The sequence below is a fragment of the Ochotona curzoniae genome, unplaced genomic scaffold (genome assembly GCF_017591425.1).
Source record: "Ochotona curzoniae isolate NIBS_2020 unplaced genomic scaffold, NIBS_Ocur_1.0 contig_2723, whole genome shotgun sequence".
Classification (NCBI taxonomy): domain Eukaryota; kingdom Metazoa; phylum Chordata; class Mammalia; order Lagomorpha; family Ochotonidae; genus Ochotona; species Ochotona curzoniae.
Window position 1 is genome coordinate 25,488,419 of NW_024465573.1, and position 21,706 is coordinate 25,510,124.

The window sequence follows — 21,706 nt, forward strand, 5'->3', positions numbered from 1 at the left end:
TACAGAAGCCAGGAGAATCTTCTGGGTCTCCCACGTGGGTGCAGGGTTCCAAGGCTTTGGGCTGTCCTCTACTGCTTTCCCAGGCCACAAGCAGGGAGCTGGATGGAAAGTGGGCTGCTGGGATTAGAACCAGCACCCTAATGGGATCCCATTGAGTGCAAGGCGAGAACCTCAGCTGCTAGGCTATCGCTCCAGGCGGGGTTGTTATTCTTACTGCTTGTTATCCCTGCCTCCTGGTTGGCTGTTGCTCTACTCCTTCCCTGTTTGGTTAAATGTGGATCCACTTTGTGTATCAAAGAACCAGCACTGGTAAACTTCTTTGGCAACTCCTCCCTTGGAATCTCCCTTCTGATTGCTGTGGCAGGAAATTTCTCATTTTAAAAGAATTCTTACTTTGCTTCTGGTCCTGTCCATGTGGAAATTCTTTGGTGCGAGATGAGAACCAAGATTATCCTCATTGCTCTATAGTATTTATTCTGCTACCTACTCACTGTCTTCACGTCAGAGTTAGCTTAAAAATCAGTGCCCATACAAATACAAAAAAAAAAAAAAAAAAAAAAATCAGTGCCCAGAGAGACCTATAAGACCACACTCCCTAAACACCAATCTACGTGTTTTTTCCCCCATACCCAGCCTAATTCTTTAAAGCTCTTTTCTCCCATCACCTCATACTCTCTTATGGGACAGGAATGACATAAAATCAGAATTTTGTTTTGTTCTTTGCCGTCTTCATCACCAATGCCTAGCATATGTAGTAGGCATAAGTGTGGTTTTTTTTTTTTAAGTTTTATTTGTTTATTTATTTTATTGGAAAGGAAGATATACTGAGAGGAGGAGAGACAGAGAGGAAGATCTTTTGTCTCATGGTTCACTCCGCAAGTGGCCACAATAGCAGGAGCTGAGCCACTCTGATGCCAGGAGCCCAGAGCTTCCAGGTCTCCCACACAGGCCCAGAGCTTCTTCTAGGTCTCTTTGAGCCGTCCTTGACTGCTTTCGCAGGCTACCGGCAGGGAACTAGATGACAAGCGGAGCTGCCAGGATTAGAACCAGTGGTCATATGGGATCCCAGCGCATTCAAGGCAAGGACTTTAGCTGCTATGCTATTGTGCCAGGCCTATCAGTTGTTTTTCGAAGGTTAATAATTGTGCCAGAGACCTGGACAGATACTAACAGAAATGGATTCAGCTCTTGGTGCACACAAATAAATACAGCACAAGATGCATTTGGATGATGTAAGAACTTCAGAGAAAATGATAGGGTAGTTTAATGGGATTTTTTGTTGTTTATTTTGAAAGAGAAATGGATAGGTTTACAGATTTTCAATCCTCTGGATCATCCTTCAGATGCTTGTATGTGTCAGGGCTGAACCAGACCTAGGCCAGGATCCCAAAACTCAATCCAAGTACGTCGTCCACGAGGTTCGAGGTTCGTTGGTACTTGAGCCATCACCTGCTGCCTCCTGGGGTATTCATTAGCAGGAAACTGGATTGGAAATCAAGGTGGTACTTACCCTGGGTCTCTGATGTGAGTTGTGTGTGTTCAAGCAGTCATTGTCTCACCCTCTGCTAAATGTTTGTCAGATAGAGTTGTAATCTGTGAAGTTGGGATCTTAAAAAATGGTATTTCAGTAGGATCTTGCTTCACATTTGTTAAATAATCTACCTATCCGGAGGCTGAGAGATGGGAAAGCAAAAACTGGCAATAGATAGAAGAGAAGATGAAATATTCCATTTGGCTAGAAGGTAGGTACTAGTAAAGAACTAAAATATTAATTAGAAAAGTAGTGTAGATCCAGGTCAGTGGAAAGCATTAAAAACCAAGTTGAGCGTAGATGAGATTATCCTGTTGCCAATGTAGTTATTGACAGTTTTTCCTCCTAAGGCAGTTAAATATGATTTGGACCCTCAGAAGAAGGATACTTTTTTTTTTAAGATTTATTTTATTTTATTTTTTTTGGAAAGGCAGATATACAGAGAGGAGAGACAGAGAGGAAGATCTTCAGTCCGATGATTCACTCCCCAAGTGAGCGCAACGGCCGATGCTATGCCGATCTGAAGCCAGGAGCCTCTTCCGGGTCTCCCATGTGGGTGCAGGGTCCCAAAGCTTTGGGCTATCCTCGACTGCTTTCCCGGGCCACAGGAAGGGAGCTGGATGGGAAGTGGGGCTGCCGGGATTAGAACCGGCGCCCATATGGGATTCTGGGCATGCAAGGCAAGGACCTTAACCACTGCGCCACCATGCCGGGTCCAGAAGAAGGATACTTAAAATTGGAATTTCAAGGCCTGGCGAGATAGCCTTTTAGCTAAAATCCTTTCCTTGCATGTACCAGGACCCCATATGGGCACTGGTTCTGGCTGCACCACTTCCCTCCAGCTTCCTGCTTGTGGCCTGGGAAAGCAATAGAGGACAGCACCCATGTGGGAGACCTGGAAGAGGCTCCTGGCTCCTAGCTTTAGATAGACTCACCTCTGGTTGTTGTGGCCGCTTGTGGAGTGAGCCAGTAGGTGGAAGATCTTCCCATCTCTCCTTCTCTCTATAAATCCAACTTTCCAATAACAATAAATGGATCTTTCAAACAAACAAACAGAAACCTGGAATTTCAGTTATGGGCTAGGCAGAGAAAGGTAGCAAGAATTTGTGTAATAGTGACACAGTTCAAATTTTGGGTAGGTTTGTACATTGGCAGTAAATTCACAAATGAATTGGTTATGAAAATCAAGAGAAATGGGGGAATGATTCAAGGTTCTGAACTTGCAGAAATTAAAGACAGGGAATATGAAAAAAAAAACAGATTTGAGAAGAAAGGTTAATTCTGAAATGGGAAAATGTGATAGGCAGTTGTTGGAAAGCTACCAAGGTCTCAGATTTAGGAATTATTTGCGGAATGGTTTCTGAAGCCCTGCAATTGCAAGAGAGGAGGTGACAAAAGGATGGCAAACAACATAGAACAAATTCTTTCCACAAGTGGCTGCAATGGCTGGAGCTCAGCTGATCAGGAGCCAGGAGGTTCTTCCAATTTTCCCACATAGGTACAGGGTCCCAAGGCTTTGGGCCATCTTCTACTGCTTTCCCAGGCCACAAGCAGAGAGCTGGAAGGGAAGTGAAAAAGCTGGCACATGAACCAACACTCCTATGAGATTCTGGCACGTCAAGGCCAGGACTTTAGCCACTGGGCTGAAAGTGTTTTTTCCATCTCGTGTGCTACCCTCTGTAGTTTCATAACCCTTTCTTTAAAAAATTGCTTACTGATTTTTATTTGAGAGGGGTGGAAATAGACAAATAAATCGTCCATCTTCTGGTTCACTTCCCAAATATGCACAACAGCAGGATTGGGCCTGACCAAAACCAGGAGCTGAGAACTCATTCCAGGTGTTCCACATGAAAAACAAGGACAAGTGCTGGAATTGTCATTGGCTCTCTCCTAGGTGTACAGAAGCAGGAAGCTAGACTTGAACCCATGTTCTCTAATATGGGATGTGTGCATCCCAAGTCTGTTGCATCTAACAAGCAGCCCTTATGTAGTTCTTTATTCACAGAAGTTTGCATGGATTCCCCCTGCCTGCTTGTAAGGATTAGCAATTGAGCAGACTGGCGCAATGACTTCACTGGCTAATCCTCACCTTGCACGTCTGGGATCCCACATGGGTGCCGGTTTGTGTTCCAGCTGCTCCACTTACCATCTAGCTCCCTGCTTGTGGCCTGGGAAGGCAGTAGAGAACAGCCCAGAGTTTGCACCCTGCACCCACATGGGAGACCTGGAAGAAGCTTCTGGCTCCTGGCTTCGGATTGGGTCAGCTTTGACCATTGAGGCTACTTGGGGAGTGAACCAGCAGATGGAAGATCTTTCTCTCTGTTTTCTCCTTTCTATAAATCTGTCTTTCTGATAAAAATGAATACATCTTTAAAGAAAACATTGGGCAGAATGTTCCTTGAATGTCTGGGACTCAGTCTACTTACTGTCTAGTTTAGTAAATTCATTTAGAATAATTCATGCTGTTTAAAAAGTATTTTCAAAGATTTTTTTTTAGATTTTTAAAAATATTTTATTGGAAAGGCAGTTATATGAGAGGAGGAGAGACAGAAAGGAAGATCTCTTGTCCAATGGTTTACTCCCCAAGCGGCCAAAATGGCTGGAGCTGAGCCAATCTGAAGCCAGGAGCTCAGAGCCTCTTCTGGGTCTCCCACGCAGGTACAGGGTTCCAACACCTTGGGCCATCCTCGACTGCTTGGGACCACCAGGATTAGAACTGGTGCCCATATGGGATCCTGGTGCATGCAAGGCAAGGACTTTAGCCGCTAGGCTATCGTGCCTGGCCCAAAGATTTATTTTTATTGAAAAGGTAGAGTTACAAAGAAAGCAAAGAGAAAGAGACCTTCCATCTGCTAGTTCACTACTCAGAGGGCTGCAGCTGTTGCAGCCAAGTCGATTTGAACCCAGGATCTTCTTTCAGGTCTTCATGAAGGTGCAGGAGCCTGGGTACCTAGCCATTCTCTGTTCTGAGTTTCCCACACAGGTACAAGGTTCCAAAGCTTTCAGCCATCCTCTATTACTTTCCCAGGCCACAAGCAGGGAGCTGAATAGGAAGTAGAGCACCTGAGACTTGAACTAGCACCCATTTGGGATCCCAGCACTTGCAGGATGGGGATTTTAGTCACTGAACCATTGTGTCAGGCCTCCCCAAAAATGAAATTTTTTTTAAAAGAATGTTAACTATGACTTTTGTAGCTGGCTTAAAATATATAACAAATTGTAAATGAGAGAAAGATATAGAAAACCTGAAGCTGATTTATTGAAAAGGTAGTGAGAAAGATTTTATTAGGATTTGTGTAAGAGAATTAAGCAGATTTAGCTGGCTTGGTGCTGGATTTTATCATGACTACATGATGATAGTACTCACTGATATTGATGCCGCAGTAGAGCATGGAAAAAAAACTGTATTTCCTCAGATTTTTAGGCAATCAGTGATTGATCATGACTTGATTGAAGTTTTGTAGCCCATTTGTGAGACAACAGTTGTTTAAATAAATGCAAATTATTGAGCAAAAGAAAGTAAGGTTATCTAGTCTGTAACGGATTTGGTGTGGAACAGGATGTACAGTACCTATAGCCTGTTCTATGTAGCATAGCATTGAAGACAGCACAGACGATCTTATCAGAGAGTACAGCCCAGTGTACAGGTGTCATCAGTATCCTGTGTGGCATCTTTATAATCTCATCCATTAAACACAGGCTATTCAATCAAAAAGTTAACTGTTAAAAGCAGTGGAAGCACATGCCCTTAGAAATTTGTTGTTTGGCTGTTAATATATCTGGTAAAGAAAGAGGAATTTTAGTAAATATCTGTAAGATGTGTTTCAGTAAAGAGATTTGTAGGTTTATGATGAAAATTTTTATTTACCTTTAACTGGGGTGAGATGATGGTAAATACGTTTTTTTAAAAAAAAATCTGAAATAGTTTATGCAAAGCAGGAAATAATATATTTTGCTCTTTTAACATTTCCTTTCCCTTGTGGTTTAGTGGTTATAGCAGTGCACAAATTCATACACTTGGCTGTTTGTTGAGGTCTTGTTTGTCTTTTTTTAAAAAATGTGAAATATGTTCATGTTAGTTTATGCTCAGGATTATTAGGCCTTTACTAACTTGAGATTCGAAGCTTTAAACTGTGACCTGGTTTTTAATTTCCTATGTAACCCCTGTTTGAATTGAGTGGTGAGCAGGAGGCTGTCTCCAGCACTCTGCAGGTGCGTTTTATACACTGCAGAGCAGAGATGCCTGCATCACAGGGTGCCATCAGCACGGCGTTCTTCCTCTCTTCCTCCCTAGTTCTGCATGTCTCCAAGTAATCCTGGCTGGAAAGTGCAGTGAACAGCTAGTTAGTGATCAGTTAGCCACGTTGTGTGGTGAATGCCTTGCCTTTACAATAAAGATACTTTTGTGTGTGACTATTGCACTTGTGATGATTTGCAGGCGAAACCTCACCAAACTGTCGCTGATCTTCAGTCACATGCTAGCAGAGCTGAAAGGCATCTTCCCCAGTGGGCTCTTTCAAGGGGACACGTTCCGGATCACAAAAGCAGACGCAGCTGAGTTTTGGAGAAAAGCGTTTGGGGAAAAGTAAGTTTCAGAAGAATGATTTTGTATTGTGTGATAGTAAAACTTGTGTCATGAATTTTTTGTGTTTTGTGTTTTATTAATGAATGAAAATTGTGACAGCTGTGGGAAAAGTGAGTGTATCCACTTCCTCACTTTGGTAAATACTGAGATTTTTGGCCATATTCAATTTTTTTTTAAACAACCACCCTGTCTTCATGTTATTTAAAACTGTTGTTTTTTTCACCTCAGTGGATATAAAACTTGATCCATGCTACCACTGATGTCTACCACAACTATATTACTAAATATTAAAGTTAAAAACCGAAGACAATGCAGCATGCATCTCTGCTTCCAAACGAAAGATGGACTCCCAATGAAAGTGTTGGATATGTCTAGACAGTGGGATGCTGGACGGTCTGACAGTGTCTGTCAGTATTGTCGGGGCACACTTAAATAGCAGACTGATGGAATTGTAACTCCTTTCAAAGAGTGTGACATTATGGGAAAAATTAATCAGGGGGTTGGAAAATGGGGAGAAGGGAATCCCAGACTATACAGAATTGTATGATAAATTTTAAAAAGAAAAAAAGAAAAATCATATGTCTGGAAAAAATATTCACAATTGAGCGTCACCTTGGAGTCACACAGCACAAAAATCCACGCCAAGACTCACTGAGGGACGATTCCATAGTTCTCAAACAGCAGTCAGCAAACTCCACGAACAGGGGCTCCTGCATGTAGTCTCTTTTTTTAAAAAATTTTTTTATTATTATTATTTTTTTGTATATTAAAGGAACTTTAATCACCAGAATCCAGGATTCTCACATGGTTTTGCTGAACATCAGAACGACTAAGTAGAAGTAGACAGAGCTGTGGCGATGAGATCGGGAACACAGAGATGCATGTAGTCTCTGATGAGCTTGGTTTTGTTGTTCCCTGATCAGGGTTGGCGATCGACTCTCTCAGATGTGGGTTCAGCAACAAGGTTCTTAATGCAGCAGCTTCCCCCTAAATTCTTCAAATTCTGCAAAGAAACTGCCTCTTCATCACTATTTAGAAAATCAGCTATGGAGTCGTCATCACCTTGGTTTTCCACCGGCTTCGCAGTTTTAACAGTGACAGCTGATTGTTACCTCTCAACAGGACGAGCTTCAGGGTTGCGTTTGTTAGGGCACAGAGCAGTCAGGCAGTGGCACTTGGGTTTCTCCGGGCAGACCATGCACACCACCAAGCTGCGGCATAGCTGCCGTGGCCTCCTCGCTGACAGTGTCTCCCACCACCTACTCAGCTTTTTAAGGAAATAAAATTATACATTTGGTTGAAATCCATGCCTTTTGAGTATGCTCCCCTTTCTCCCTTCCTTCCTTCACCCCATCTTTTCTGTTATTAAAGGAGACTATAAAGGAGACATTTTAGCCCATTTGCTCTTACAAATATTGCCTCAGAAAGTAAAGCCTCACTCATCATTCTGAGTAAGAGTTTCTCTTACTTAATGTCTCCAGGGGTGGAGTTGCTAAGTTGTGGTGGAGATTTTTTGCTCTGCTGAAAGAGCACTGTGTGGGGCTTAGCAGGTTAAGCTGTGTGGTGACACTGACATCTCATATTGGAACGATGGTTCAAGTCCGTGCTGCCTGGCTTTTCATCCAGCTTCCTGCTGATGCACCTAGGAAAGCAGTGGACAGTGGTTCCAGTACTTAGGCCTCTGCTAACCATGCAGGAGACCTGGATAGAACTCCTGGCTTTTGGCTTCAGGCTGGCCCACAGACTGTTGTGGCCATTTGAGGAGTGAACCAGCACTTAGATCCCTTTCTTTGTCTCTCGTCCTTTCAAATAAAAACAAATCTTAGCCTATGGAACTGTATCATAAAATAATTTTAAAAAATGAAAACAAAAAATAAATCTTAAAAAAACTGTAAGAGGTCATAATTGCCTCTCAGAGTGGTTGCAGCAGTTTTGTTCCTGGAAGCACTGTGGGAGCCAGCAGCCCCACAGTGTGGCCAGGTTGGTGGCTGTGAATAGGGCTCCTCACTGCTTTCTGTTCCCTGGCACAGGGTAGTGTGGGCATATTCTGTGATCAGTCAAGGTTCTGGCTCTTTTTAAAATAAATATTTGCTTATTTGAAAAAGCAAAGTTACAGAGAAAGAGGAAGAGACGCAGACAGAGGGAGAGATCTTCATCCGCTGATTCACTGTGGGATGCTGGCATTGCAAGCGATGGTTCATTCTGCAGCATCACATCGCTGACTCCTAAAACATCATGCTTTATATGTAAAATGTAAACCAGCGGTTATGAAAGTCAAAAAGAATGCAAATAAGCTTAAATCTACTCTTTCAATGTAATAACTATATTAAAAAAGATTTTCATTTACTCTGTTTTCAGGCAGGTGAATACATGAACTTTCCAAAGGCAGGGAAATTGCATCTATTTTATTTTACAGATCAGAAACAGAAATCCTTTGTCTCTTGCTGGTCTTATCTGGGGCTGATTGCTCTTAGATTAAGTAATTTCTTCATTTTTCTCAGAACTCGAATAACTTGAGCCTTTTCCTCCTAACACTGTCAGTGTGTGTTCCCTGAAGAACACAGAATGTCTGCTTTTACAAAGTCAGTTTAGATAGAATTTTTAGGTAGTGAAGGTCTGGCCACAGAGTAAAGTGATTGTATAAAAGGGATAATTTATATATCTGTCCTTTTCTTAAAAAAAAAAAAAAAAAAAGAGAAGTTCTGAATAAAGGTGAGCAAGAGGTTAATTTGTATCATACTGCCGAAGGACAGTGGGAAAAGACTTCTTGGTTATTAACTTACTTACTGGAAGGCTAAGAAACACATCCCATTCCCAGTCCACAGCACACCCAAGCTTCTGTTGGACACTTGCAGTTGATCTTTGAGTGTGGTGTGACTCTGTCTTTTCCAAGGTTTGCCTAGTACCTGGAGTGACCACTGTCTCACCTGATCTCTCCCACCCCAGGACCATAGTTCCTTGGAAGAGTTTTCGACAGGCACTCCATGAAGTGCATCCCATCAGTTCTGGGCTGGAAGCCATGGCTCTCAAATCCACCATTGACTTGACCTGCAATGATTACATTTCAGTGTTTGAGTTTGACATCTTTACACGACTCTTTCAGGTAGGATGCTTAAAAGTTGACTCAAACAGGTTTCTGCTGCTTTTCTAAAAAGAAAACATTTTTAAAAATTGGAAAGAATCAATTATTAAAAGCATTTTAATTCTCGTTAGAAACCATAAGCAAAAAAAAAAAAAGACTGGAAGTATCTTGTAATAAATAGTAAGTAATAACATGTAATCCACTTTCTTCCCTGTTAATCTTCTTTTGTTACTGCATTTTCTTGTGCTTTATTTTAATTATTGTTGAAGTAGTTACCATTTTCTGCTACTGGACATTTATATATACTAATTTTTTTCTCTGTTATGTTAAAATTCTTGACTGGTTGCTATTGAGTTGTATCAGAAAGAACTCATTTCTTTCTCTCGAAGTCATTGTGTTCCATTGTGAACAGTCCAATTTGCACAATGTCTATTTGGAGCCCAGCCCTATTCTGGTTTTTGCTTGTTGAGTAGCCTTGCTGCTATTGGTTAAAGCTGCATTATGATTTCTGGACTTTCATTCTGTGTTAAGTTGTTCCTATAAACATTTACTTCTCTTCTTGGCTTCTTGGTGTTTTTATCTCCCAAACATGTATGTCTTCTCTCAGAGTGACAGTGTACGTGAGAACCTGTGACAGTCAATGGAGCCTATATTGGAGATTGGGGGGTCTGTGTGTGGTGTTCAGCTATGCTGAAGCTGGCTGTGTCTCGAGCCCCATGGTCTGTGATGTCTTTCTTCTTTCCAGCCCTGGTCCTCTCTGCTCAGGAACTGGAACAGCCTTGCTGTAACGCACCCCGGTTACATGGCCTTTCTAACATACGATGAAGTGAAAGCACGACTCCAGAAGTTCATTCACAAACCTGGCAGGTCAGTGCCATGAAGCAAAGTGGTTTATTCTTTTACATTTTGTTTATATGAGTGAAAGAAACGTGAGCTTTTCCCAGTGTTCTCCAGTGACCAAGATTCTACAATATAGGAGTGATGTCTGTTCATCAGAAGAATTGACTAACTCAAATCCTATGATTTGATAAATGCCTTCCAGCCACTTACTAATTAGGTTTATGTGAAGAAGCCACTCTTGATGGTCCCTTTGATTTTCTGTCTCTGTCTTGTCTTCGGGCCTAATAGCACCATGCATATTAAAACTGCCGGTGTCTGTGTTTTCAGTTACATCTTCCGGCTGAGCTGCACTCGTCTGGGTCAGTGGGCTATTGGGTATGTCACTGCCGATGGGAATATTCTGCAGACAATCCCTCACAATAAACCTCTCTTTCAAGCGCTGATTGATGGCTTCAGGGAAGGCTTGTAAGTACCCTCTGCTTGTTATCTACAAGAGGCTGGGGAATGCAGAGACCGTAAAACGCACCATTGCTGGGATCAGCATTGTGGCAGTAGTGGGTAAAGCTGCCACCTGCAGTGCCAGCGTTTCATTTAAGTACTAGTTCATGTCCTGGCTGCTCCACTTCTGACCAAGCTCCTTGCTAATGGCCTGAGAAAGGCAGCAGCAGGTGACCCTTGTGCTTGAACCCTTGCACCCACACAGGAGACCCAAAAGAAGCTCTAACATCCTGGCTTAGGCTTAGCCCACTCCTGGCCATTAGAGCCATCTGGAGAGTAAACCCAGCAGATGGAAGATTTCTCTTTCTCTCTTGCCATCTCTCTCTGTAACTCTTTCAAAAGATTTAAGTCTTTTTTAAAAATTTCATCATTACTACTTTTCAGGTTTTTTTCCTACAGGTTAACATTGATGAAATGTATTAATAGGCGATATTAATTGACCTTGAGACTTTACAGGATTTTTGAGGGTTTGTTTGTTTTCTTTTAAATATTGTCTCATTTATTTGTTTTTTTTTTTTCAAGATTTATTATTATTATTGGAAAGGCGGATAAACAGAAAGGAGGAGAGACAGAGAGGAAGATCCTCCATCCGATGATTCACTCCCCAAGTGACTGCAACGGCCTGGTGCCACGCCGATCCAAAGCTAGGAGCCAAGAGTTCCTTTGGGTCACCCACGTGGGTGCAGGGTCCCAAGTTTTTTTGGGGGAGGTGGGGCTGTCCTCAACTGCTTTCCCAAGTCACAAGCAGGGAGCTGGATGGGAAGCAGGGTTGCCAGGACCAGAACTGGCGACCATATGGGATCCTGGTGCGAGCAAGGCAAGGACCTTAACCACTATGCTATGGCACTGGGCCCTGTCTTGTTTATTTGAAAGACAGAGTTGCAGAGAGTGAGTGAGATCCTAAGAGTGAGACCTTCTGTCCACTGTTTCACTCCCCAAATAGCTGCAATGGCTAGGACTGGGCCAGACTGAAGCCAGGAGCCCAAAGCTTCTTCCAGATCTGCCATGCAGAGGCAGGGGCCCAAGGATTTGGGCCATTCACTACTTTCCAGGTGTGTTAGCAGGGAACTGAACTGGAAATGACATAGCCAACACTCAAACAGGTGCCTGAGTGGGATACTGTGCTACAGCATTGGCCCCAGGCCTTCTGGATTTTTTGTTAGGAATTCTATTTGAGTCAAGTTTTTTTCCCTCTATTGTTTCAGTCATTATCATGAATAAATTTTGTTTTTCCTTTCCCAAGTATTATACTCAAGTTTATATTTTTTAATATTAAATTTAAAATGTATCATGGGGTGCATATTATGGTACGTAGGGCTAAGCCACCTCTTGGGATGCCTACGTGCCATATCAAGGTACGTGGGATCGAGCCCTCCCTCCGCTTCGCTCCAGTTCACTGCTGATGCAGTTGGGAGGCAGCAGATGATGATCCAAGTACTTGCATCTCTGTCCCCCTTGTGGGAGAGCTGGAGTTCTGACTCCTGGCTTTGGTGTCCTTGCTCTAGCTGTTACGGACATTTGAAAAGTTAATGAGGCTATGAAAGATCCTCTCTCTCCCTCTCTTTCACTCTGCTTTTCAAATGGATACATAAAGAAAGTAATAATGGGACCTGGCGTGTGGCCTAGCACCTAAAGTCCTTGCCTTGAATGAGCCGAGATCCGTATGGGCGCCGGTTCTAATCCCGGCAGCCCTGCTTCCCATCCAGCTCCCTGCTTGTGGCCTGGGAAAGCAGTCAAGGATGGCCCAAAGCTTTGGGATTCTGCACTTGTGTGGGAGACCTGGAAGAAGTTCCTGGCTCCTGGCTTCAGATTGGCTCAGCTCTGACCTTGTGGTCACTTGGGGAGTGAATCTATTTCTTCTCTCTGTATATCTGACTTTGTAATAAAAATAAAATCTTTTTTTTTAAAGATTGATTTTTATTATTTTTTTATTGGAAAGGTGGATATACAGAGAGGAGAGACAGAGAGGAAAATCTTCCGTCCGATGATTCACTCCCCAAGTGAGCGCAATGGCCGATACTATGCCAATCCGAAGCCAGGAGACTCTTCCAGGTCTCCCAAGCGGGTGCAGGGTCCCAAAGCTTTGGGCCGTCCTCGACTGCTTTCCCGGGCCACAGGCAGGGAGCTGGATGGGAAGCGGGCTGCCAGGATAGAACCGGCGCCCATATGGGATCCCGGGCGTGCAAGGCGAGGACCTTAACCACTTGTGCCACCGCGCCGGGCCCTAAAAATAAAATCTTAAAAAAAAAATGATGGCCATTACCCAAACTTAAAAAAAAAAAGAAGAAAGTAATAATGAAATTAAAATAGCCACCTAGCAAGAACTTTCAGCAGATGGTTAGCCCACCTGAGAAAGATGAGCTGCTCCTATGGCAGCGGGCTGTGGAGGTCTTCATTGTCTTCCTCCTGACTGCATTTTGGTTCAGCAGTGTTTTTCTTTCTTTTTTTTTTTTTTTTTAAGATTTATTTTTATTATTTTGTTATTGGAAAGGTGGATGTACAGAGAGGAGAGACAGAGAGGAAGATCTTCCATCCGATGATTCACTCCCCAAGTGAGCGCAACAGGTCGATACTATGCCGATCCGAAGCCAGGAGCGTCTTCTGGGTCTCCCACGCGGGTGCAGGTTCCCAAAGCTTTGGGCCGTCCTTGACTGCTTTCCCAGGCCACAGGCAGGGAGCTGGAAGGGAAGCGGGGCTGCCGGGATTAGAACCGGCGCCCATATGGGATCCCGGGGCGTGCAAGGCGAGGACCTTTAACCACTTGCGCCACTGCGCCGGGCCCTCAGCAGTGTTTTTCCAAGCCTTGAGCTTTTGTAAACTGCAAATGTAGTTTTTACTGAATTCTGCCTCATTCATGATTTGCATTGCTAGTCTTTAGGAATTCAAACTAACTATTGTTTGGTAAGCACTAAAAGTACTAACCATTGACTAGATGCAAGAAAACCAGCCTGTGTTTTGGGAAAGCTCATTTGCCCGTTTTAGGTCATCTTCTGCGGAAGCACTGGCACTCAAGGAGGTGTTTCCCCAATTGTCAGAGCAATTTCATGCCAGGTGCTCCTCGTAGAGCATCTCGGTGGCTTAATTTGCTTCCTGTTACATTACATATAAATGGATGTCCTTAGTTTGTTTCACAGTAAACTAAGATTTCTCAGCTCTTCCACCAAAAGAACATGCAATTAAAAGTAGAAATGTATACCTTGGGGCTGGCGTTGATAGCACAGATTAAACCAACATTCTATATCCAGAGTGCTACTTTGAGTCCCAGCTGCTCTGCTTCTAGTCCGGCTTCCTTCTAATGCACCTGAGAAAGCAGCAGAAAATGACCTGAGTGCTTGGGCACCCAGCACCCACATGGGAGACCTAGATGGAGTTTTTGACTCTTATGTTTGACTTACTCTTTATAAGCATTTGGGTAGAGATCCAGTAGATGGATGAATCTCTGTCTCTTTCTCTCTCTGCCACTATGCCTTTTGAATCAGTGAATAAGTAAATTGATCCTTTAGAAAGTATCTTATTATTTGTGGTCATTCATTGATTTTAAGGAGTTGGCTCATGTACTGTTTTCATTCAGCCTACAAGCCAAGAGAAATGTTTCTTTTTAAAGTATTATTTAAAAAACAGTAACTCGAGAAGACTGTGATACAAACTACAAGACCTGAAGTCTTAAACTGTTTACCCTCTAATCTAGCCTTTTATGGGAAAAACTTGCTGACCCTTGATTAAAATATCGTTGGGTCTGGCACAGTAGCCTGTTGGCTAAAGTCCTTGCCTTGCACATGCCGAGATCCCAAATGGGTGCTGGTTCAAGTCCCGGCTGCTCCACTTCCCATCCAGCTCCTTGCTTGTGTGGCATGGGAAAGTAATAGAGAATGGTCCAAAGCCTTGGGACCCTGCATCCACTTGGGAGATCCAGAAGAGGCGCTGAGCTTCTGGCTTCAGATTGGCTCAGCTCCAGCAATTGTGGCTACTTGGAAAGTAAACCAACAGACGGATCTTCCTCTCTGTGTATCTGACTTTCCAATCAAAATAAAATAAATCTTTTTAAAAAAAATCCTCATGCATTGTCCCTAGAGAGGGAATATCAGTGTTTGTAGAATGTCTTCCTGACACTGTTCTGGGTTGTTCATTTATTTATTTTTGAAATATTAACAAGATTTTTCTTACACTTACATGAAGTTGTTCTGAAAAGGGGAAATCCTAGATATTATTTGTCTCTGTTTATAAGTATTGAAACATTGATGTCAGTAAAACTCCAGGGTTGGTTACCTTTTTTAACAGCTATTTATTTCCTGATGGACGAAATCAGAATCCTGACTTAACAGGCTTGTGTGAGCCAACTCCCCAGGACCACATCAAAGTCACCCAGGTCAGTTGAATTTCACAGTGTATTCGTATCACTGGAACCAGGCTTTTGTATATGTTAGAGAACCGATTTTATAGTTGGCTAGAAGACTTTAATTTGAAGCCATTAGCTAGATGAGTAGAATTGTGTCTGTGGTTTCTCTTTAAATCATGCAGCTTATCATAAAACTGGACTAGATGATTATGTTTAACTAGGAGGAGGTAACAGTGTTTGCTTTTCCTGGTGTTAGTACAGTTGCAGTCATTCATTCAACAGATGATCTCTTAATCCCTTTTGATCAAAGGAACAATACGAATTATACTGTGAGATGGGCTCCACGTTCCAGCTGTGTAAAATTTGTGCTGAAAATGATAAGGATGTAAAGATTGAGCCCTGCGGACACCTCATGTGCACGTCCTGTCTTACATCCTGGCAGGTATGGATCCAAGCCATGCGTTTTCTCACTTAGTAGTCTCTGAAGAGTTGGGTGTTTCTATATCCTTTTCAGATACAAAGGGTGACCTGATCCAGAGGTAAGCTTAAGTGTTTAGAATTTCTGTTTTATTTCTGAGAAATGTATTTTCTAAAGGGCAAGTATTTGAAGTACTCTGATGAATCTGTTCCCATGTTCTGTTTCTTTTGTAGGAATCTGAAGGTCAGGGTTGTCCTTTCTGCAGATGTGAAATCAAAGGTACTGAGCCTATTGTGGTGGATCCATTTGATCCCAGAGGAAGTGGCAGCCTGTTGAGGCAAGGAGCAGAAGGAGCTCCCTCCCCAAATTACGATGATGATGATGATGAACGAGCTGATGATTCCCTCTTCATGATGAAGGAGTTGGCTGGTGCCAAGGTAAGATTACAGTTTAGGAGGTTGGCAAATCCGTGATGAGCTGTACTCTAGAGTCCTAGACTCTTGGTATCTAAACTAATAGGGTGATGACAGCTGGAGGTGATGGAGCTGAATGATTATGTTAAATGTTGGTATGACTGGTTGGATTGAATCTTAATTTGGATGGCTAATTAATTTGAAAGGTTGAGTGACAGAAGTGGGGGGAGGGAGAGAAAGAGGTCGACTTCCATCTAGTGATTCACTCCCCAAATTCCTCAATAGCTAGAGATAAGCCAGGCCAAAACTAGGACCTCAGAACTCCATCCAAATCTCCTACATGGATGGCAGGGGCCCAGATATTTGAGCCATCTTTCACTGCTTTCTCAACCACATTAATGCGGAGCTGGATCAGAGCAGAGCTTCTAGAACTTGAGCTGTGGTGTTCTGATAGGAGACAGCAGCATCACAAGTAGTGCTTAATACACTGCGACACAGCATCAGCCCCACAGAGCAGCTGTTGTAATCCACAGTCCTTACAACAAACCTTTGAGTTGGTGCTATTATCTTCATTTTAACAGATGAAGAAACCAAGGCACAGAGAGGTTAAGGAGTTTGCTGAAGATCACACAGTGAGTGAGTTGAATCAGGATCTGCGGCCTGGCATTCCAGCTGTAAGGCCCACATTCTTACTGTCTGTGTCCTCAGAATGGGGCTTCTACTTGCATAGTTTCATGTAAATGGGGGTGAGGGGGGTACAATAATGGAATTAGAGCTTCTTCTGCTACTGTGATTAGGGATACTTTCTTCTTTTTTTTCCTCGTGGAGTCCTGGCGATAGAAATCAGTTGTGGGAGAGAAGGAGGCACTATCATCAAATCATCAAATAAAGGGGAACTAAGTGCTGCAAGGTAGGCAGCCTCTACTGTGAAGGTCCTAGTAAAGATAGGGATGATACAGACGTGAAAAGTTGTAGGGGAACTCGGCCATGTTGTGTGGTAGTGATTCATTGAATCTCTGAAGTCAGGCAGTCCTTGAAGATTGTGTTGAATAGGGAGCAAACAAAATGTAGTAACTTACCACAGATTTTCTGGTTTAGAATGTTATGAATTCATGATGTGCATTTTCTTGATATAAAGCTTTCATCTCAGCATCTGTGAGGCATATAGTAGGTGATGAGTAAACGTATTTAAAATATTTTTTTAAAGATTTATTTTATTTTCATTGCAAAGATATACAGAGAGGAGGAGAGACAGAGAGGAAGAACTTCCATCCGATGATTCACTCCCCAAGTGAGTGCAAAGGCCAGTGCTGTGCTGATCTGAAGCAAAGAGCTAGGAACGTCTTCCAGGTCTCCCACATTGATGCAGGGTTCCAAGGCTTTGGGCCGTTCTCAACTGCTTTCCCAGGCCACAAGCAGGGAGCTGGATGGAAAGTGGAGCTGCTGGGATTAAAACCGGTGCCCATATGGGATCCCGGGCATTCAAGGCGAGGACTTTAGCCATTAGGCCACAACGCTGGGCCCTAATATTTAAAATATTTAAAAATTTTATTATTAATTTGAAAGAATGACAAAATCTTTAATCTCTAGTTTACTTCCCAAAGCTCCCAACACCTGGAGCTGGATCTGGCTGATGCCAGGAACCAGGAAATCCATCCTGGCTTCCCCCTTGGTTTGCAGGGCCCCAAGTACTTGGGCCATCCATCATCTGCCGCTCAGAACATTGGGAGGAAGCTGGATCAGAAGCAGAAGTGGAACTTGATCTCAAGCGTTCTGACTATGAGATTACTGGTGTCCCAAGCAGCAGCTTGAACTGCTGTACTGACTGGCGCACCTGAAAGAATTATTTTTCTCTCATAAATGATTGGATCCAGTCCCTAGTTCAGGCTCTCATCATCAAGTATTCTGATTCGCAGGGTCATTGTCACTTCTTTCTCCTTTGCCTTACACACACTGATAACTTTGGAGTTGAATCCCTCCCCCTTTCCAGACACTTGGCCTGCTACTCTTCTCCACTTTGTGTTCTGTGGTCCAGCCAGGCTAATCCACTTAAAATCTCTTCCGGTCTTGGTGGCTTCTGTGTAATTTTAGCTTCATCTCCTAGGAAACCTCCCCAGGCTATATGCTGCATCCCAATCTCCATTTCACATATTTATGTACTCAAAAGTTGGGCCCAGCAGGAGTTTCTAGGGCCCTATGAAGCTGTCGTAGAACTTATGGCACCTTGGAGCATTCATTAAAAATATTAGAACTTCTCCTGTTACAAGTTCCTGGAAGATAAGAACCATAAACGCAGGGTAATTACTTCCAGTATTTATTACCAAAAAAACTTCACAGTGAAACTTATCAGTGCCAGATCAGTAATGAGTTGTTGAGGAAATGTGTCTTGTTTGAATGATACTTCTTTGTGCTTTATAGTTGAGGATAGTTAATCTTAGCCTCTCATAACCACTTCTTTGTGTCAATATTTTAAGAGGTTCATTTGACCACTGGAAGTATAGTTTAAAAAAATAATTACTTACTTATTTGAAGGAGGATTACAGAGAAAGAAATCTTGCATCTGTAGCTGGAGCTGTGCTTCTTCTGAGTCTCCCACAAGGATTCAGAAGCTTAAGCACTTGGCCATCTTCTGCCACTCACCCAGGTTGTTAACAGGGAGCTGAGTGGAAAGTGGAGCAGCTGGGACTTGAGTCAGTGACTATATAGGATGCAGCTGTGGTTCTACCCTCTGTGCCACAGTGCTGCCCCACTGCAAAAGTTCTATATTCTTATGTAGCTTACTGTCTTCACTTAAAAAAAAAGATTTATTATTTTTATTAGAAAGTCAGATTTACAAAAAGATGGAGAAACACGAAGAAAGATCACCCATCCTCTGTTTGCCTCCCCAAATGGCCTCAACAGCTAGAGCGGAGCTGATCCAAAGCCAGAATCCAGGAGCCTAGAGCCTCTTCTGTGTTTTCCATTTGAGTGCAGTGGCCCAAGGACTTGTGCCATCCTCTACTGCTTTTCCAGGCCTTCAGCAGGGAGTTTGATGGGAAGTGGAGCAGCTGGGACACGAATTGGCATCTATATGATAGGACCCCGGTGGATGCAAGGCGAGGATGTAGCCACTAAGTTATTGTGCCTAGCCCCATCTTCACTTTTTAAAAGGTATTGATAACTCCAGGGTTATTAAGGAAGCAGAGCAAGTGAGATAACAAGGTGATGATTATTTATATATGTTTATTTGAAATTAAAGTACTGCTTTTTCATTATATTTTTAAAGATAGGCAATATAGTGAGCATTTTTCAGTTTACATGTTAGTTCTATCTTTTCGGAGGACAGAATCTATGTTTTCTATGAACTAGAAAATCCATTTCTAGGGATTTATCCTAAGAACATACTCAAGCACAGAAGGATGTAGATGCAGCTGTCCTTGCAGCAGGATTTGCAATAAAAAATGAGAACTAGTGCACCTGTCTGTCAGTAAAACATGATACTGCTGCCTGCTGGTCCTCAGCTGCTGGCTGATCCCAGCTGTTAGGGGCAGCCATGTGTCAGACTTCTGGACTCCTTTCCCCTATTCTCCATCCATTTGTGAGTTTCTCTCCTTTTAAAGACTTGTGATTAGATTGGGCCCAGATGAAAATGCCAAAGTGTCTCTTCCCAGCCCCTGTTAGGATTCAGGCCTTTTATAATAAAGCAAGGTTCCTTCTGCCAAGAAGGGTTACATATTCAGATTTTGAGGTGGGGTTGTGACTGCTACTGAGGGACCATTGTGCCATCTTTTCAGCCTGCTACAGTCCAAATTGTGGAATGCTCTATAGTGAGTCTTGCTTGGGCTCACATTATAGCACAACAGGTTAACTGCTGCCTGCACCATCAGCATCCCATATAGGCATTGGTTCAAGCCCCCTCTGCTCTACTTTTAATCTGTCTCTCTGCTAATGCACCTGGGAGGGGAGCAAAAGGTAGCCCACATCAGGGTCCGGTGCAGTAGCCTAGTGGCTATAGTCCTCACTGTTACACTTCTCATCCAGTTCCCTGCTTGTGTCCTGGGAAAGCAATAGAGGATGGCCCAAAGCCTTGGGACCCTGCACCCATGTGGATGGAAGTTCCTAGCTCCCAGCTTTGGATCAGCTCAGTTTTAGCTGTGTGCTCCCTTGGGGAGTGAACCAGTACATGGAAGATCTTTCTGACTCTCCTATCTGTATATGTGACTTTCCAATAAAAAACAAAGTTTGAAAAAAAATGTGTCCACATCCTTTGACTCTTACCATCTACATGGGAGACCAAGACGAAGCTCCTCGCACCTGTCTTGGCCCCGGGTATTGAAGCCATTTTGGAGATCAGCAGATGGAATATGGATTTCTGTTTCTTCGTTAAGATACGTTAAAAGCATAAACATAGGGGACAACATTAGGTGGATGTACTCTAAATTACTCTACTTCTGAGGGTGGAAATTCAGAAGACTTTAACTTTGTGGAATACAATTCTTGAATATTTTACATTGAGCCTCTACTGATTTTGCAAAGCATTTGTTATTTGTATAAGTCACTCAGTTGTTCAGTGTTGTGTGCTACATGAAATCTGTGACAACTTTCAAGAGCTAGTAATTTTATTTGGGAAGAGAATATCACTGTAGGAAAACTACTTTTTAACATAGAGCAGACAATGAGTATTGTAAATTGTTGGCTATGTAATCTGTAAATGACCTGGGCTGTAGAACAAAGAAGAAAATGAACATCTTCCCCTAACTGTGTAGAAATTAATAAGAGAAAAATTAGCTCTGTATATGTATATTATCAGAAGACTGTTCCATCATTGTTCTAATGTCTCCTTAACAGGCTTATGCATATTGGCATACTTTTTGCCAGAGTGTCATGGGGTTAATAGGGTACGTTTTTAGCAGTGGAATTGCTGGGTAAGAGTATATGCACTGGGGCTAGCACTGTGGCATAACAGCTTTGGGGCCAGCATCCTATATAAGAACCAGTTCACTCCTGGCTGTTCCACCATTGACCCAGCTCCTTGTTAGCGGGCCTGGGAAAACATCAGAGGATAGCCCAACTGCTTGGGCTCCTGCATCATGTGAGAGACCTGGAAGAGGATGCTGGCTCAGACTGGCCTAGTTCTGGCCATTGTGGTTATTTGAAAAGTGAACCAGTGGGTAAGAGATCTCTCTCTCTCTTTCCCCCTTACTCTGTGTAACTCTACTTTTGAGATAGATAAATAAATCTTTTAAAAAAAGTTGTTGACTTGAAAAGCAGAGTCAGAGTGGAAGAGAGAGTGAGCAAATGAGCAAGTGAGCAGGCTTCCTTCCACTGGTTCACTTCCCAAATGGCCACAACAGCCAGGGTTGTACAAGGCTGAGGGTAGCAGCCAGGAATGCCATCCAATTCTCTTATGTGGGTGTCAGGGGCCCACGCACCTAGGCCATCTTCTACTTCTCCAGTTCATTAGCAAGTAGAGCAGTTGGGATTTGAATAAATACAAATAATATGTTATCTCAAAAATATGAAAAAAATTAAAATATCCAAATGATAAATGCACATAGCTTTTTTAAAAAATCTAAAATGCTTATAAACACTGATGTCCTGTCTCCGTGCCACCAGCTTCTCTGTATACTCATTCAGATTTTTTAGTTCTTGAACTGTTTGCCGCCTCATGTTTCTAACTATATGCTTACACTGCTTTCTCTTGATTAGCTATCTGTTCACCACCAAACTATTATGGAGGATTTATGTCTCATTTTCCCTTCCTGTCTCACAGCCTCCCTTGGTAGTAGGATGTTTCTTGCTAAATCAGTCTCCAGTGCTTACTTTTATTTTGTTGCCTACTGTGCCAGTTAATACACTAAAATTAACTTTTTTTTATAAGATTTATTTTATTTTTATTACAAAGTCAGATATACAGAGAGCAGGAGAGACAGAGAAGAAGATCTTCCATCTGATGATTCACTCCCCAAGTGACCTCAACGGCCAGTGCTATGCCAATCCGAAGCCAGGAGCCAGGTCTCCCAC

The 21,706-nt window shown here is 42.8% G+C and overlaps 1 protein-coding gene across 2 annotated transcripts in view; it reads left to right on the forward strand.

The window, feature by feature from the left end:
• The window catches only part of CBL (Cbl proto-oncogene), a 99,003-nt gene that overhangs the window by 52,281 nt on the left and 25,016 nt on the right, over positions 1-21,706 (forward strand). Inside the window, exons 3-10 of one of the 2 annotated variants that reach the window (XM_040977118.1) lie at positions 5,970-6,116; positions 9,063-9,219; positions 9,944-10,065; positions 10,366-10,503; positions 14,815-14,902; positions 15,183-15,314; positions 15,524-15,727; positions 16,285-16,335. In XM_040977118.1, coding sequence (XP_040833052.1) covers positions 5,970-6,116; positions 9,063-9,219; positions 9,944-10,065; positions 10,366-10,503; positions 14,815-14,902; positions 15,183-15,314; positions 15,524-15,727; positions 16,285-16,335 — 1,039 coding nt within the window. The remainder of the gene's footprint in view (positions 1-5,969; positions 6,117-9,062; positions 9,220-9,943; positions 10,066-10,365; positions 10,504-14,814; positions 14,903-15,182; positions 15,315-15,523; positions 15,728-16,284; positions 16,336-21,706) is intronic. The other variant, XM_040977119.1, reaches the window with a different exon arrangement.